Source organism: Pristis pectinata, chromosome 2, assembly GCF_009764475.1.
Source record: "Pristis pectinata isolate sPriPec2 chromosome 2, sPriPec2.1.pri, whole genome shotgun sequence".
In the NCBI taxonomy this organism is placed as follows: domain Eukaryota; kingdom Metazoa; phylum Chordata; class Chondrichthyes; order Rhinopristiformes; family Pristidae; genus Pristis; species Pristis pectinata.
In genome coordinates, this window is record NC_067406.1 from 45636372 (window position 1) to 45655206 (window position 18835).

General features: G+C 40.3%; 1 protein-coding gene across 1 annotated transcript in view; it reads left to right on the plus strand.

Annotated features, from left to right (window-relative positions):
• Positions 1-18835, plus strand: part of LOC127580699 (phospholipid-transporting ATPase ID-like) — a 150176-nt gene that overhangs the window by 57894 nt on the left and 73447 nt on the right. The window contains 5 exon segments of the mRNA XM_052034465.1: positions 5583-5644; positions 8416-8488; positions 12911-12981; positions 16360-16442; positions 18560-18718. Of these exon segments, the coding sequence (XP_051890425.1) occupies positions 5583-5644; positions 8416-8488; positions 12911-12981; positions 16360-16442; positions 18560-18718 (448 nt within the window).

Consider the following 18835-nt stretch of genomic DNA (forward strand, 5'->3'; position numbering starts at 1 on the left):
TCGAACAGGCTGAATGGGGTGATAATCGCAGTCTTGGGGACATCATCTGGATGGACCGGGACTTGGTGGTATCCCTGAATGAGGTCCACTTTGGAAAAGATGCGGGCCCCGTGTAAGTTCGCTGCGAAGTCCTGGATGTGAGGGATGGGATAGCGGTCCAGGGTGGTGGCGTCATTCAGCCTGCGGTAGTCGCCGCAGGGCCTCCACCCTCCGGTGGCTTTGGGGACCACGTGCAGGGGGGAGGCCCAGGGGCTGTCTGAGCTGCGAACAATCCCCAGCTCCTCCATGTGACGGAACTCTTCCTTTGCCAGGCGGAGCTTGTCTGGAGGTAATCGTCGTGCTCGGGCATGAAGGGGTGGCCCTGTAGTAATGATGTGGTGTCGTACCCCGTGTTTGGGCCTAGAATTCGTAAACAAAGGTGCCAAAATTGATGGGAATTCGGCTAGGAGCTTGGCGAAATCGTCGCCAGAAAGGGAAATGGAGTCCAGGTGCGGGGCTGGTGTGCTGATTTCTCCCAGGGGATAGGTCTGGAAGGTGCTAGAGTGGATTAACCGCTTTCCTCGCAGGTCAACTAACAGGTTGTGGGCCCAAAGGAAATCGGCTCCTGGGAGTGGTCGGGTGACAGTGGCAAGAGTAAAGGTCCAGGTAAAGCGGCTGCCGCCAAATTGTAATTGAAGTGTACGGGTGCTGAAAGACCGTATCGTTGTACCGTTGGCGGCATTGAGTAGAGGACCGGGTGGCCTGTTACGAGTGTCGCGGCTGGTCGGGGGCAAAATACTGACCTCCGCTCCAGTATCAACGAGGAAACGCCGTCCAGATTTCTTGTCCTGAACGAAGAGGAGGCTCTGTCGGCGGCCAGCCGCCGTAGCCATCAGCGGCGGCTGGCCCTGGCGTTTCCCTGAAACTTGCAGGGTGGGCGGCATCGACGGGCCTCCACACCCCACCTCTGATGGTAGAAGCACAGCTGGTCACCCGTGTCGTCGTTTGCATTCCTGGGGTTTGGTTGCTGGGGCCGGGCGAGGCGGGAGTTGGGCTGGCGGCCTGGTGATTTGACTGACGGACGAACCGCTCTCGCGCTTGGCCCTCCACAGGACATCTGCCCGGGCGGCCACCTCACGGGGGTTGCTGAAGTTGGCATCAGCTAACAACAGGTGGATGTCATCGGGGAGCTGTTCGAGGAAGGCCTGTTGGAACATCAGGCATGGCTTGTGTCCCTCGGCCAATGCCAGTATCTCATTCATTAGGGCGGATGGGGATCTGTCCCCCTGGCCATCCAGATGAAGCAGGCGGGCGGCACGCTCACGACGGGAGAGGCCGAAGGTCCGAATCAAAAGGTCTTTGAAAGCCGGGTACTTATCTTCCTCCGGAGGCGACTGGATGAAGTTTCCAACCTGGGCAGCTGTCTCTTGGTCCAGAGAGCTAACCACATGGTAGTACTTCGTGGAGTCGGAGGTGATCTGCCGAAGGTGGAATTGTGCTTCGGCCTGGTCAAACCAGACGCTGGGCCGAAGTGTCCAAAAGGTGGGCAGCTTGAGGGCCACTGCGTTGGCTGCTGCGCTGTCGGCCATTGCGCGGGTCCAAAATCCGTTTGGACCGTCGGGGTCACCAATGTAGCGGTTGCTACCGCGAAATAAAACAAGACGCTAGTCGGAGGATTGTCGAACAAGAGCTGGTTTATTTTCCCGCCTTGCGCGGGCCTCTTTAAGGGAGACTGTTCCCGCCCAATCCAACTGGCAATGACGTAAGTACTATGTCATCAAGACTTTCCCGCGTGCGGGTTCTCCCCGTCGCTCGGGAAAGACGAGGCCCACCGCCATCTTGGGCCTCGTCGCTCCGACGCTGCTCGACCCGACTGCCGAGCCGGTTCGACCGACTAAACGATGAGTCGCCACACTTTCCCCTTTCAATGATCTGTGCACGTACTAACATGCTTTTGCGGGTGCAAATGAATTACTTAGTTCAACTTCTTATCTGTTTGTGTTGGAGAAACTGAATTTAAAGCCTCATGCAGATATTTTTATTTTTAGTGTGCACATGATGTCAGCTTTGGGTGTTAGCATTAAATTGGGTGGATTTTTGACAGCCATTAGAAAGTTGTTTTTTTCTGAGATTTAGGCATAGTAACTAGATTGATACTGTGATGCGTTGCTGAATAAGGAGAGTCTGAAGTGTTGTTTTTCAGGTAAGATGCGTCTTGTGAAAAAAGAGCAGTAGAAGTGTGCTCGTTGACGCTTATATTTCAATCAGCAAACTAACAGATTATGTGACATTTTATTTCATTTTTATATGTCGGGCTACAAATTCCACAACTTGGTCGTCTCTTTTGCAGATGTTACAAAAACAGCAATGTTTCAAAAACAGTTAAAAGCCCTGGCCTGCCTCTGTGATTTCCTGTATCCTTAAATATTTCATTCTCCTCCCCAACCCTGCTCTCAAGCATGCATCATCCTTGCAAAACTATTGGCAGCTAAGTCTTCATCCACCTGGATTACTTTTTCTCTTAATTCCTCCACATCTTTACCTCTGTTCCTATATTTAAAAAAAATGTCAAATCCTCTGCTCTTTGCCTCCTAATGTTTACTTTCCAGATTGGATGGTTATCCTCCATTATTACTACAATTACAATAGCACAGTCTTGCATTCCTCCTGAGATCCTCACCCATCACAGAAACCAGTATTCGGAAGCTTTGATTTACTCCATGTGATGTATAAAACAGTTGAGAGCATTATTATCACAAAGGCTGTGGGACCAGGCAATATATTAGCTATAGAATTGGAGACTTATGCTCCAGAACTATATATGTCCTTGCCAAACTGTTCCAGTGTAGTGACAACACTAGCATCTTACTATAAATGTGAAAAATTGCCCAGGTATGACCTGTTCACAAAAAAAAGAACAAATCCAATTCATTTAATTACCATCCAATCAGCTTGCTCTCATTCATCAGCTAAGTGATAACAGATATGAATGACAGTGCTCTCAAATGCTACTTACTCTCCAGTAATCAGTGCACACTGAATGCCCAGTTTGGATTTCCCCTGGACCCCTCAGCTTTAGGCCTCATCACAGCCCTGGTCCAAACATGGACCAAAGAGCTTAATTCCAGAGGTGAGGTGAGGTAAGAGTGACTGCTTTTAACAAAAAGGTAATGTTGACTGGATGTGGCCCTGGTGAAGCTGAGGTCAAGAGGCACAAAAGGGAAAACACTCCAGTGGATACCTTACACAAATGAAGATGGTTGTGATTGTTGGAATTCAATCATCCCAGCCCAAGGACACCACTGCAGGAGACACAAGAGCCTGCAGATGCTGAAATCTGGAGCAACAAACAATCTGCTGAGCTCCTCCAGCAGATTGTTTGTTACACCACTGCTGGAGTTTCCCGAGGTAGTGTCCTAAGCCCAAGCATCTCCAGGTGCTTGATCAATGATCGTCCTTTCATCAAAGTGTCAAAAATGGGTATGTTTACTGATTGTGCAATATTCAATTACGTGTACAATTCCTTAGCAAATTAAGGAATCCATGCTTGTATGCAGCAAAATATAAACAACATTCAGCTTTGGGTTTATAAGGGGCAAGTAACAACTGTACCACAGAAATGCCAGGTGCTGGCCATTTTCAAGAAGAGAGAATCTGACCACCTGCCCTTAATAATTAATGGCATTACCATCACTGAGTCTTCCATCATTATCATCATTGACCTGAAATGCAACTGGACAGGTCACATAAATACTGTGGTGAAGAGAACAGGTCAAGTCTGACTATCATGTGGTTAGTGACTTCCTCTTGTCCACTATCTTCAAACTTGATAATATACTTCGGATGATTGCAGCTCCAACACTCAAGAAGCTTAACACCATTCATGGCAATACAGACTACGTGATTGGCTCTCTGCTCATCACTTTATACAATCATTTCCTGCACCATTGATGGACTGTGGTTGCAGTGTGCACCATCTATGAAATGCACTGTCGTCAATCACCTGGGCTACTCCAACAGTACCACCTAAACCTGTAATTGTTGTAACTATTACCATCAAGGAAGACAAACATGGAGACATGAGCATCTAAAGGTCCTCATCCAAGTGATCTCCATCCTGTGGAAGTACATCAGCATTCCCTTGTTGTCACTGAATCTAAATCCTGGAACTCCCTACCCAATACATCAGAAGGACTGCACTGGTTCAAGAAGGTGGCTCATCAACACCTTCTCAATCTGGGCAATGGATTGTGGCCTTTTTGGTGACACCCACATCCAGAGAAAATACTAAATAAAAAAAGATGCTCAACAAAAGCTGGGTTTTGGAGACTTGTAAGGCTGTAAAATAAAATGTTTATAAATTTCAGAATGGTTAATATAATCTTTTCATTTAACCAACATTATGTTCCATAGTGACAGACTAAGCTTTAATATCCAGAACTGTTATTACTAGCTGTTCACTTTCATTGATCTCTATACAAACTTAAGTATGTACAGCTAGAACATCAGTATATTTTAAGTGTACACATTTTAGAACATCAACTCTTGGTTGATGGTAATTGAAAACTGACATTTTACCACAATATATATGTTATAGGTTAGTTATTGTTTAAATATTTCTCTTAATTTAATGCCTCCCACTTCAGTAAAAGAAAATCAGTAAGTATAATTTCCATATCCCTATTTCCTTGTGACATTGTCGGAGGCCATTTTGACCCTTCAATTCTATGCCAGCTCGTGGAGCAATCCCTTTTCCACTAATTTTCCAAGTAACCTATTCTCCTCACATTTCCATCACCTCTGTTCCCTCCTCCTTCAGATTCTACCATTCCCCTACACACTAGGGGCAAATTACAGTGAGCAATTTACCTGCTAACCTATGTGTTTTGTTTATCTGAGAGGAAACTCATGCAATTACAGGGAAATACATGTAAACCCTACACAGACTGCACCAGAGATCAGGATTGCACCCAGATCATTTGGTGCTGCAAGCTGCGTCACTGTGCCATTCCTTTGTTTTGGACTGTCATTTGCTCTACAAAGACAATGGAATGGATGGCTTTATGATCCTGTAGACAGATTCTTATATATAAATAAACACCAATTCCTGCTGCTAGGATTTTACATCTCATAAGTTAAGAAATATTAGATTGAATTTTCAGCTTCAGTGCTAAGTAGAGCAGCTGGGCTGCATTTCCTTTCAATTAACATCCTTATAGTGGATGTCTGATTTGTTCCTGTTTTATGCCCTACCAATGTTCTACTGATTATTTAAATTGCTAAAATAATTTAAAACAAGAATATAATCTTTCATCCAGTGACAAATAAGAATAGTTCTGTTTAGTTGATTTCTACTGTTACCATATCCATATCACTTTGTTGTTGCAGGGTTTATTGAATTTACCTAGACACCTCTGTGAGCCATAGGGCCATACATTATTATTAATAAATGTTGAAACAAAAAATAGATTAATTTTATTGTGTTATGTAATTAATTACATGCTTAACTGAGTCAGGAAGTGATATTCCTTGCATAATATGATCAACTTCACTTGTGCAGGAATTTCATAAGAATTAATTTTATCATTTGCTTAAACTTCCAGCATCGCTATAGAAGCGACAACCAAGTCAACAATCGGGAAGTCACAATTCTCCTTGATGGAACGTAAGTATTACACTTAATGCTTCATGTGTTTTCTTCAAATAAAAAATCTCTACATCTCTAATCATTTAAAATTATATTCTGTGTATCCATTTGTCTACATTTTTCTTTTTTTCTTACTCCTACTTGATATGTTATTGGCACATTTGTATTTCTCACATTAAGTTAATTTATTCACACTTATAATGGAAATATTGCTGTTATTGATTTGCAACAACTCCCAGCATCAGGCAGTGAAGTATTTTGTGATGCTTTCAATTTATTGTTTTCAATATATGGGGAATGAGGTAATACAGTTATTGTTGCTCATTTCTGATTGTCTTGGGGGGGTCAACTCTTTGTGACCGGGGCACTTGTAGGTCGACTAATTATAAACGATATTACTTCCTTGAATATTACTGAATTTGCAGGGTTTTCATGATAATCTGGTAACTTTTAAGGTAATTCTCTGATACAAGCCTGCAACTGTCCTGATAAATTGAACTCAATTTCCAAACTTGCCATGGTCGAATGTGAACATAAGAATGATCGCTGGATGGTACTACCATAATAATAATAATGGCTGGGGAACTGAGTACTGCTCCTTCCCTTTGCTACCTGAAATGAAATAAGTACAGTCTACCTTCTCAGGTAAAAATATTCCATTAAACATGCTCCTCCCAGCTGTAACAGAGGGGCTCAGTATCCTCTCCTGTGCCTGGTTAAATGAGTGAGGCAGGCAGGTTTGAGAATCTGAGTTTGTGTTGGATTTGAACAAAATGGTACAGGCTCAGAAACTGTAGAGTCTGTGGCTGCCATGGATTCACAGCCTCTCAATCTGAGTAGCCAGGAGAAGGATTATCCAACACCTAATGGATCATTTGTGGTTTTCTATGGCTAGGGCAGGGGTATGAACAAAATTGTTTTAAATTTATTTTAGCTAGAGTAGAATGTCTATAAAAATGTTTTATTATTAACATTATCTTGAGGCAGCAGTTGCAATTTCATTGTTGTCTACATGGCTTGTTATTGTGCCTTTAATTTCCTCCTTTAGTGGTCAAGTGGCTGTTGAAGATTGAGGTGGCTGGATCCCATTGAATTGTTTCTGTTTGTCCTTTTCATTAATTCCATATTTTAGTTTCTCCTTCAATATTTACCACATAGTTTATGGGAAACTCTGTAATTTGAGTCGAAGAGTCATACGATACAAAAATAGACCTATCAGTCCACCGAATCCACACCATGGATCAACTGTCCATTTTCACTAATCCCTTGTATTCTCCCTATGTTTCCATTTTATCGTCCCCAGGGTTCAACACCACCCAGGTCCTACCTGCACACAAGCAGCAATTTACACTACCAGCTAACCTATCAGCTGCATGTCTTTGGGATGTGAGAAATCAAAGCATTCGGAGGAAATCCACTTTTTCATAGGGAGAAGTTGAAAATTTCACATAGTCAGCTCTGGAAGTCTGCACTTGCAAACTCCACATAGACAACATTGGAGTTCAGGATTGAACCCAGGTCACTGGAACTGTGAGGCAGGAGTTCTACCAGCTGTGCCACTGTGCCCCAGGAGTGAGTCATCGGTGAAAGAACTATGAGCTACATAGAATTATTGGAAATATGTAGTAATATTGACAAAGGAGAAAACAATAGGAAAGTCTAAGATACACAATGAGGTTGTCTGCTACATTTAGCACACAAATGTGCGACTGGCAGGATGATCATTAAAATAAAGCATAAGATTATTTTCTCTTAGTTGCATTTTATACAAGGAATGTTCTTATGAGCACAGACTGAGCACATTGGATTGTGAATGAGTAGGCCACAGTGAGCATTGGAGATACCTTGTAAAATGTTGCAATGTCAGCAGAATGTCCTGTTGAACTTTGTGTAAAATGAAACAGGAGCCTGATGCATTGAATATTTTCCCAGACTGTTCTACTGCAGTCAGTGTGTGGACTTTTGAGCTTCAATTTATATGGTTACGAGCCGAATCTTGCGTCGTATAATGATTGACATTATCAGGTGCAACCTGATTCTGCATGATCAGGCATGTTAACATTGAACATTGATAGGGCAGGCATGGTAGTGTAGTGGTTAGTGTAACGCTATTACAGCGCCAGTGACCCGGGTTCAATTCCGGCTGCTGTCTGTAAAGAGTTTGTACATTCTTCCCGTGTCTGCGTGGGTTTCCTCCGGGTGCTCTGGTTTCCTCCCACATTCCAAAGACGTATGGGTTAGGAAGTTGTGGGTATGCTATGTTGGCACTGGAAGCATGGCGACACTTGCGGGCTGCCCCCAGAGCACTCTGCACAAAAGATGTATTTCACTGTGTGTTTCGATGTACATGTGACTAGTAAAGATATCTAAAAAAAAATCATGAATAGGAGTGTCCAGTCTAATTTTGCATTTGGCATAATTGCACCTGGAAAGAATTGCTAACATAATTTAGTTTTAGTCTGGTTAAAATTAACCTTGGATTGCATGGCACCTAAAATAACAATTCCATGCAATTCACTTTGTCACTTAAGAGACAATCATAAAAAATAAAAGAAAATAGCAGATTGACAGTTAAATGAAAACAATTTTTTTGTTTGTGGTAACATCATAGGAGATAAATTAGTTCATTCTTTTTTTGGGGGACTGAATTCTTGCCATTGAATTTCAATCCCCATGTGTATCACATAGGATAATGCATAGTACAAAATAGCACCAGTAATCTTTTGAAACTCCAGTGATGTGTCTTTCTGCATTGGACATCTAATGGCACTTATTTTGTTTTCTTGTAGGTTGCAAAGAGAAAAATGGAAGTACGTTCAAGTGGGAGATATAATTAAAATGGAGAATAATCAATTTGTCACCGTAAGTATTGACTAAAATTCCATTCTTCCTTTCGCCAGTGGAATAATACTTTCAGAACCTACATCATCACCCAAAATTAGTACTGCAAAGCAATGGGAGTCTTGTGAGGAAATTACAATGGGTTGTTTTACATCCTTCAGCCCATTTCTTATTCTTTCTGATTTATTGCCATAAATACTCATTCAAAACTCTGCTGTCCTCACCCATCAATACTTTGCTTTTTTTCAATATTCCAATCATAATATTCAAATATTTCCATAAACTCAGTCTTCCTGTCCCTGAAATGGAATGAGATGGCTCTGACAGGTAAGGTTAAGGAAAATCCTAAGAGGGTCTATAGCTATATTAAGAGTAAAAGAGTGGCTAGGGATAAAGTAGATCTCTTTTGAGATCAGAAGGGCCGCCTATGTCTCAAGCCACAGGAGGTGGGTGGGATTTTTAACTAATATTTCTCCTTGGTGTTTACTGAGGAGAAAAAACGTGATTGCTCAAGAGGCAAGGGGAACAAGTGGAGATGTTTTAGAGGACGTTCGTATTACCAGGGAGGAGGTATTTGCAGCCTTACTGCGCATTAAGGTGTATAAATCCCTAAAGCCTGACTGACTGCATCCTGGGAGGCTAGAGAAGAAATTGCGGAGGCCCTTGCGGGGATATTTGCTTCATTATCAGTCACTGCTGAAGTTCCAGAAGACTAGCTAATGTCGTTCTGTTGTTTAAGAAGGGTAGCAAGGACAAGCCAGGGAACTACAGGCTGGTCAGCCTGACATCAGTAGTGGGGAAGTTACTGGAGGAAATTCTGAAGGACAGGATCTACTAGCATTTGGATTGACAGACTCTGATTAGGAGGAGTCAGCATGGCTTTGTGCATGGAAAGTCATGCTTGATGAATCTTTGAGTTTTTTGAAGAGGTAACCAAAAAGGTAGATAAGGGTAGGTCAGTGGATATTGTCTATTTGGACTTTAGCAAGGGCTTCGACAAGGCCCCACATGGTAGGCTGGTCTGGAAGGTTAGGTCCTATGGAGTTGTTAGGTGGATTCAAAAACTCGGCTCGCAGTTAGGAAGCAGAGGGTGGAGGTTGAAGGTTGTTTCTCTTTCTTTTTCAATCTTTTTATTAGTTTTCAAATTAGTACAGATTAATATATAACATCAATGTTTGTACATGTAATACAAAGAGATCAGGAGAATAGCATAGATAATCATAAAGAACAATAAAATATAAAAAAACTGTAGATCTCACGATCTCTTAGTAAATGAATATAATATAAAAGAAAGAAAAAGATTTATTTTATATATATAAAAGAAAGAAAAAAAATCCCCAAATCAATAAGAAAAATTATAAACAATATATAAAACCAAACTAAACAGAAGAATTTCAAAAAAGAACAAAAAAAAAGAAAAAAAAAGACTGGACTGAAATTTCTCAGTAAAAACAGAGCAATATTATGTCGTCAACTCCGTTCCTTTAAATTAGAAAGTTTTGAAAGGGGATCTATATCATGTGAAAATATTGGATAAATGGACTCCAAGTATCTTCAAATTTAAGCGAAGGATCAACAGTACCACTCCTAATTTTTTCCAAGTTTAAACATGATATAGTTTGAGCGAACTATTGAAAAGTAGTAGGGGGTATTGGATCCTTCCATTTAAGCAAAATGGATCGTTTGGCCATTGAAGGTTGTTTCTCGACATGGAGGCCGGTGACTGGTGGTATGCCACAGGGATCAGTGTTGGGACCCTTGTTATTCATTATTTATATAAATGATTTGGATACGAATGAAGAAGGCTTGATCACTAAGTTTGCGAATGACATGAAATTAGGTGTTGTCAATAGTGAAGAAGGCTATCGTAGATTACAGGGGGATCTCGAGGAGTGGAAAATAGATTTCAATACAGAGAAGTATGAGGTGATGCATTTTGGAGAGTCAAACCAGCATTGGATTTACACTATGAATGGTAGGGCACTAGGGAGTGTAATGGAACAGAGGGGCCTAGGAGTACAAGTGCATAGTTTGTTGAAAGCAGTGTCACAGGTAGACGGGGTGGTAAAGTAGGCACTTAGCATGCTGGCCTTCATCAATCGGCATTGATTATAGGAGTTGGGACATTATGTTGCAGTTGCATAAGTTGTTGGTGAGGCCACACTTGGAGTACTGTGTACAGTTTTGGTCACCCTGTTATAGGAAAGGCATGGTTAAACTGGAAAGAGTGCAGAAAAGATTTACGAGGATGTTGCCAGGACTGGAGGGCCTAAGTTATAGGGAGAGGTTGGCCAGACTAGGTCTTTATTCCTTGGAATGTAGGAGAATGAGGGAGGACCTTATAGAAATATTTAAAATGGTGAGAGGCATAGATAAGGTGAATGGTAACAGTTCTTTCCCTGGAGTAGGAGAGTTCAAAACTAGGGGGCATAGCTTTAGGGTGAGAGGGAAAAGATTTAAAAGGGACCTGAGGGGCAACTTTTTCACTCAGAGGGTGGTGAGTATATGGAATGAGCTGCCAGAGGAAGTGGTTGAGGCAGATACAATAGTATCATTTAAGAAGCACTTGGATAGGTACATGGAGGGGTGGGGCTTGAAGGGATATGGGCCCAATGCAGGAAATTGGAACTAGCTGGGTGGGCACTGTGGTTGGCATGGACTTGGGCAGAAGGGTCTGTAACCAGGGTCTGACTCTAAATGGCATCCAGTTCTGCAACTTCCCCAGGGTAGCTGTATTCCTCTAATTCTAGTCTTACAAATCTGCAACCCCCACCAGCATGACTGTGCCTTCAGCTTCCCAAGCTTTAACATTTCAAATTACCTCTTTAAACCACTCTCACACTCTAGTAAAATTTATCTGTTTGGCCAAATGTATCATCAGCTACCTGATCACCTCCTCACATGGCTCAGTACTACATTTTCTTTGCTCCTGTGAGGCAGTATAAAAACAAATTGCTTTGTGTTTTGCAGTACTCTTAGTTATCTTCTACTCTTCTTAGAGAATCTTAACTCTCATACAGTTTGTGCCTGACAAATCACAGTTGCTTGCAGCAGGCACTGAACTGCCTACTTATCTTTCATATAGGCAAATTGACTGCCACGCTTCCTACAATGCACCTGTGACTACATTTCAACAAATGCATATTTGACAAAAAATGCTCTGGATATTGAGGCTTTAAAAAAACACCATATTTACATCTTTCTTCTTTACAGGAAAACTGCACAAGTGCACTAAAATAGATTAATAAGAGGCGAGATTCTGCTGAAGTGATATGGGTTCAACAATAAGGAAAAGTTCGTATATTCAGAGTACAAAACAAATTTGTTTGCTTGCTTGTTGTTGATCTAGGTATTCCCAGTTACGTAATTTTTGTTGTCCATTCGCCAATCGAAATAGTTTCTCTCCATCTACTTGCTGGACCCGCCATATGTTTAAATACATCTATCAGATCCCTACATAATTGTCTCTGGTCAAAGGAGAATAACACTTGCTTCTCCAGTCTATCTCCGCAACTAAAGTCCTTTGCGTCATTCTAGCGAATCTCTTCTGCACCTTCACATATTTCCTGAAGCATATCACCCAGAACTTGACAAAATACTCAAAGGTAACAAAATATTTTCTTACAAAGATTCATCATACTTGCTTGCATCTTATGCCTCTATCTATAAAACAAAGAATCCTGTATTTTTTTTAGCCACCATCTTAACTTGCGCACCACCTTTAATTATTTTCCATTATATTTCATCTGCCAAATGTCTGACCAATCCAGTAGCCTATTTTGTATTGAAGACTATGACAATCCTCCCCACAGTACACCACTCTTCCATGTTTTGTATCAACATTCACTACCAAGTCATCAGATAACATTGGACACCAAGAAAGACTTCTTCCCTCTTATCCTTTCCATGTTCATCAGGTTGTGGGAATAGTGACGTTGTGATTATAAGGATATTAGCTGCAGAATGTTGTATTCTCTGCAGATGGAGGTAGACTGAAGTGTTTAGCAGTGAGTTGAGAACAGTGCTGGTAGTCATAGGAGAGAAGGTTTCAGGAGGATGATGTCAGGTGGTTATTAACAGTCTTACCTTAGCATCCCTAGACAGTTCATTAAACTTTTCTACTGCTCTCCTGTTTCTGCCACTGCTGCTGCATAACTTGGGATACCTTCCCTTCCACCTGTGTCCTGCCATTTTTGCTACTGGTGACCTTCTCTACCAAGACCAAGGATGTGTTGGAATCAATTAATATATGATGATCAGAGAATATTTATCCAGAGAGTAGAGAATACAACTGAAAAGCTGAAAATAAAGAGCAAATATCTTTATTTGGTTATAATATTTTATTTGTTTCTGTAGTTTATTATATATAAAAGCTAATTATACTAATACATGGTTAATTATACAACTAATAATAGGTTCATCAATCTATTTATTTCTACTTAGGCAGACTTGCTCCTGTTATCAAGCAGTGAACCATATGGCTTGATTTACATTGAGACAGCTGAGCTTGATGGGTAAGTGAATTTCAGAGTTAAAGTGTGTTCCAGTATGGTGATATGTCATTCAAAATGACTTATTCTGCTAAATAGTTTGTGCAATTTAAGTGAAAAGTTTCTTGGACATAATTTTATTCATTGAAACGCTGAATTCTGCTCTAGAGGAAGGAAAAACTAAAACAATTGGTGTATTTCTTTCAGTTTAGAAGGTTGCAGCAAGACCTGGAAAGCATTCTAGGAAAATAACACTTGCGTAAGTGCCAGGCAATGTGTGCTTACAACAAGCCAGTCTAAACACCGTAAATTGTGATTTCCCTATCATCAGATGCTGGGATACCTGGCAGACATTTTGTTTTATTGTCCTTCTTCGCTGTTTTCCAGATTTTCTATAGGTAATATTTTACAAAAAATTCATCCTCTTATCTTTCAACTATGCTTTCCCTTTAATTTATTGACTCACTTCCCATCTAGTATGGAGTCTTGCATTGGACTGGAACTTGCTGCTGGCTGTTTGCCAACTTTTACCTGCTTGCATTTTACCAGCACATACATTTTCATATCTACTTCTTAACATGTTCATCTTCAGGATCTCGCATCATTAGCAAGTCCAGCATTTATGTCCCATTCATAATTGTCCTTGAGTGGCTTACTACATCATTTAAGTCGATCATTGCTGGGTCTTGAGATATATAGGCCAGGACAGCAGATTCCATGCTCTGAAGGACAACAATGGACCAGTTGGGTTTACAGCAATTCAGTAGTTTATATGATCTTATGTGTCAGGTGAGTTGTGTTTATTTTTCCCAAATTCAAGATTATTAACTGAATTTAAATTACACAGCTGCTGTGATGAGAATTTAACTCCAGTCTCCAGATTGTTAGTCAAGCTTGTGGATCTCTACCCTTACTTCACAGCATCTTGAACCAGCTCCAGTATATTTCTTCTATTCCTAATCCTAATGTCCCTTTCCCAAAGATACAATATGATCAAACAACATGTCTGGGAATAATAAGGAGGTTGATGAGGACACAGAGGAAAGAAGAGGCAGCAATGGAGACTACTGCCCAATGTGAACAGAAAGTACAGAGAGTGCTGGAAGTTGTACACAAGCTATGCACCGGGCTCCATAGATCTATCCTTCTCTCTCATTTATGGCATTTTACATAATCTAATTGTTGGAGCATGCAATGAAGGAATCTTGTTTTGAAACACCATTGCCAGAAAAATTGGCAGCTGAAATATATTCAAATATGAGAGTCTCAACATAGAAAAAGTATTACAACAATAAGCAACTGGGTCATGTTTGGGATTATAAAGAAATTGCAAAAGCTCTCCACTTTTTAAAGGTGATTAGTGCATATACAGTATATAAGTTTCAGAGATACATGAATCTGAAGGGGAATACAAAAGGTCACTTCAGACCACTTTTCAAGTTATGATTGAAGGACATTAGTACAATAATTATGCATGGGTGAATGACTGTATTTGGTCAGTGGCAAGTTGAATGCTTTTACGTGAATGTTAATGTGCAGAGCACATGGGTTTGGAAGTGGGTAAGGGCAAATGCACAGATATCAACAGCGCATCAGAACCTGGCTCCAACCTGCTAACTTCCAATGTTTAGCTGCATATTGCTAAGGTACATGTAGGCAGCCCCTTCTCCACAGATGCCTTATCAATTTCAATATTTTAATAGCCCAGTTGCAGCTATAGTTTTACAGCTTTTGTTACTAACTGTGGAGTTCCTGGAAGTCACTTGTGAAAGCAAGTGAAGAATACAGAAGCATTTGACATAACTAAACTTATGACAAGAACATATGCCAATAAATATTGATAACTCACAACTGCTTTCATGTCTGCTTTAGTGAAAATCTTTGTTCAAATCACATGTACTGATAGATTACTTTGACAAATTTGAAGTTTTTTTTGACAGCTTCAGAAGTTTGGACTTTGGAGCTTTGACCTATTGGAGTGGTATGGATGCTGCTTATGTTGAAACCTAGTGCCATGGACAAGGATCATGATGACCAAAAGCAATGAGGAACAGATCCAACAGTACTCACACAAGCACCACCAGGAGTTTCAAAAGAATAGTTTGTTCCTCACAGGCTAGCAGTTCCTCGAGATCAGTCAAGGGGTGCAATTTACAAGAGGCCATACTTGAATCATAATTCTTAGAAAGAGAAAATAAGCTTCGAAACAAAGAGAAAGTAAGCTTTGGTGTTGCAGGAGGTGAACCAGACATTGCAAATTTTGCCAGCTGAATTAGGTGGTCATTACTTTCAAGTTCATCACCACCAGGTTCTAACAAAGCTGAAATGTAAGCAATTATGGTGGACATTTGGCACCTGTAATCTTTCTGTACACATGCATAATCCGGCTGGAAAATTTGGTGATGCATTGCACATTTATTGCCTTATCTTCAGAAGCATCCTGTAGATTGATGGCCCTTGAGTTACAGCATCTGCATCCTGCTATACAGAGATTTGAGCAATCTGCAGCCTCCAATATTACTCCTACTCACATGTAGAATGTGAGTTGTCAAATGAAAGTTGAACATTCGGCCTTGCTAGATTCACTGAGGGGTGAATATTTGAACTGGTGCAAGGGGTGATATATCTTTGGAGGAGGTGATCTCCGTTTAGGAGATTTGTTCTGGGACCACTCCCTGTGAGACTCTTGAAGATAATTTAAAAAATTAATTAAGCTGTCAAGTTAAGCATGCTTTAAGTAATCATTATCACCCTTCTGGCATCAGACCACCATGAGTGAGTGTTGTATAACCCATGACCATCTGCTATTTAATTCCTTCACTAGATAGATGAGAGGCTTCCATCTCCCCTGATTAAGCCTCTCAAGATTCCACTGATGAACAATACTTTCTCTTCTGTTGCTGTCAGCTGAAAGATGGCTTGTGAGCACTTTGGGTAGCTGTTTCTTCCTGGTGTTTTCTGCTTCTCCAGCAGGAGAAAAAGAAAAGACCCATAAGTGAAAATATCAGCATATGCTGAACAGATAGTGCATAAGATTGAGGGTGAGTGTTAGTTTTGCCTTGGCGGATGGCAATGTGAGGATATGAATAAACATACTGTGTGTAGCTGCAAGATAAATTAGCTTTAGGAGTGATGGAGCAAGCTCGATAAGGCCAAGTGAGAGGGCTGAGGGTTGAAGGTAAATGTGTTGTGGAATGTAGATAAGTGAACCATTTTATTTAATTTTAGTGCTTACTGTGTTCATCATACTGTTTCTCACATGTTTCTCACAAGCTGCGGACCTTCTGTTTCCGGTACATTGACAAAGTGTCGAATTGTAAAGTATTGCCATTCTCTTTATACTTCCAGAGAGCTATTTTATAATATTCATTAAATGTTAATGTATTTTTTCTCTTAATCCAGTGAAACAAATCTGAAAGTTAAGCAGGCATTAACAGTCACTTCAGACATGGGAGAGAACACCCAAGCTTTGGCTGATTTTGATGGTATGTTAGTTTTCTTATAAAATATATAGTATAGATATTAAAAACAAAGGCTTATAACCCTTTATGTGAATGTTATAATAACAATTATTGACCAGAGGATTGTAAAAGTTATCAAGGGTATTTCATCCTATCAAATTTACGAGAAAATTAGGAATTTTGAACAGTTCATTTATATTTAATAGTAATCCAAAGATAAGATCAATCAGTTAAACACTCCAATGATTAATATTGCAGGCAGTGATTCTTACAACCTTGTGAGTGCTATTACTGTAAGCTGACCTACTACCTACCTCTGATATCTACCAGAGAAGCTATATAGGGTAGAACCATGTAGAATAATGTAATAAGTACAAGTTAACAGTTTTACATTGGTAAACAGGCTAGTTAATTTAGGGAGTTATAGTGAATTTGCATTGAGAAAGAATAAATTGTTCCAAGACTCCAGCTAAGTTTTGCTGATTAAATGGAACACACTGCTGAACAAGAGTGGATATGAAAGCAAGATTAAAAGCAATAAATGTAACATAGCCATTTGTTGCATAAAACGAATCATAAATAAATAGAATTCAGAATCTAATGAAATTGAAATCACATGACCTTATGATAAAGGTAAGAGTGGTAAAATGCACAGGCAGACATAGATCAGATGAAAAACTGCTGGAATATGTTCAATGGAGTATTACAATAGAAATAATATAAATATTTGAAGGTAAAGGAACAGGGTACACAACCTAGATGTCATAGAGTCATACAGCACGTAAACAAGCCCTTTGGCCCAAGTGGTCCATGCCGACCAACATTCCCACCTAAGCCACTCCCATTTGTCCATGCTTGGCCCATATCCCTCTGAATCTTTCCTATCCATATACCTGTCCAAGTTCCTTTTAAATGTTGTTAAAGTCGTGTGGCAATTTTGTTTTAGTGCAACAAGCATGAAAATTGTCCTGTTGTGGAATGTGATTATGATGGCTTCTAGGTTGTCCTGCAGTTTAGAAATAACCTGTGCAAAGTTCATTCAAAATGTTGCTGAGGGAAATAAGGTTCATGTGGTTCCAAAGTGCACCTGTTGTTGGCTATTCTCAGCCCAACCAGGTTTAAATGTTGCAGCTTACACCACAATAGTGTGATTTAAAGAAGGACCCATGAATAGATCATAACTTGAGACAGGGAACATTAGTTTATTTGTTTCTAGCAAACAGAAAATGCTGGAAACATGCACCAGATCAGGCAGCATCTATAGAAAGAGAAACAGAGATAACGTTTTAGGTTGAAGACTCTTTATCAGTGCCACGTGACTGAATTCCTAGGTGGTGTGTCCTGTTCAAATCCCCTTTCCAGAGATACTTCCACCTTCTCAGACTTTTAGTTCAACCTCTCACGGTTATTCTGTTATTGTCACATTAGCATTTCTCTTTGCAGTGTTTCAGATTGCACTACTATCCTTGCACCGTTCTGTTTTGCGCTCGTCGGTGGGTTTATTGTTGTATTTATTATTTACCATGTATACTGTTTACTGTTTCCTCTGAGCTTCACACAAGCAAGAAATTTCATTGCACCCTGGTATAGATGACATTCTAAAACTGAATCTGAATCTCAATCATATGTTTGTATCATGTTTCCATTGTTGTCCAGTATTTTCTGTTTTATCCCTATCTTTGATGTCATATAGCAAAGAAGTACTACTAAAGTAAGGCTGGGGAGTTTCAAAAGTACATTCTGTAGGTAATGAACAATGTATCCACAGTTCTCTGGTGGCAGAGAGGTGGATATTGATTCCAGTCATAGTATTGCCTAGCAAGTGAACTGCTTTGTCTCAGAATGTAAATAGTATTGCAGCTCCACCCATCTAAATAACAGTTTACTATTCCTTTACATTGCTAACTTGGAGTGACTTTAAAGGGTCAAAAGTTGAGGTACTTGCCATTTGCCCTGTTCTTGAGGTTATGGTAGAGATACGGAGATAAGTTCCTAATCAACATGGCCACCTGAATTTTGTTGGTGGGGGTATATTGTGATTATTATGTCCTTCTATTCAGCTGGCCCAAGACTGTATATTAATTGTAACCATGAAATTAATAAGCAAGCACATAATAGCATTATTTCTTTACAAATCCTAGGTGAGGTGAGATGTGAAGCTCCCAATAACAGGTTGGACAAGTTTAGAGGAACACTTACCTACAAGGATAATAAGTATTCTTTGGACAATGAGAAGATAATACTACGTGGCTGTACACTGAGGAATACGGAATGGTGTTATGGACTTGTTATCTTTGCAGGTAGGTGAAAAGCAAGAGGATACATTCAGTAGCAATAACTAGTAGGACAATGTCTTCCAAAAACAGTTATAAGTTTGTATGATCAAACTTACAATTTAGTAACATCTATTATGTTTA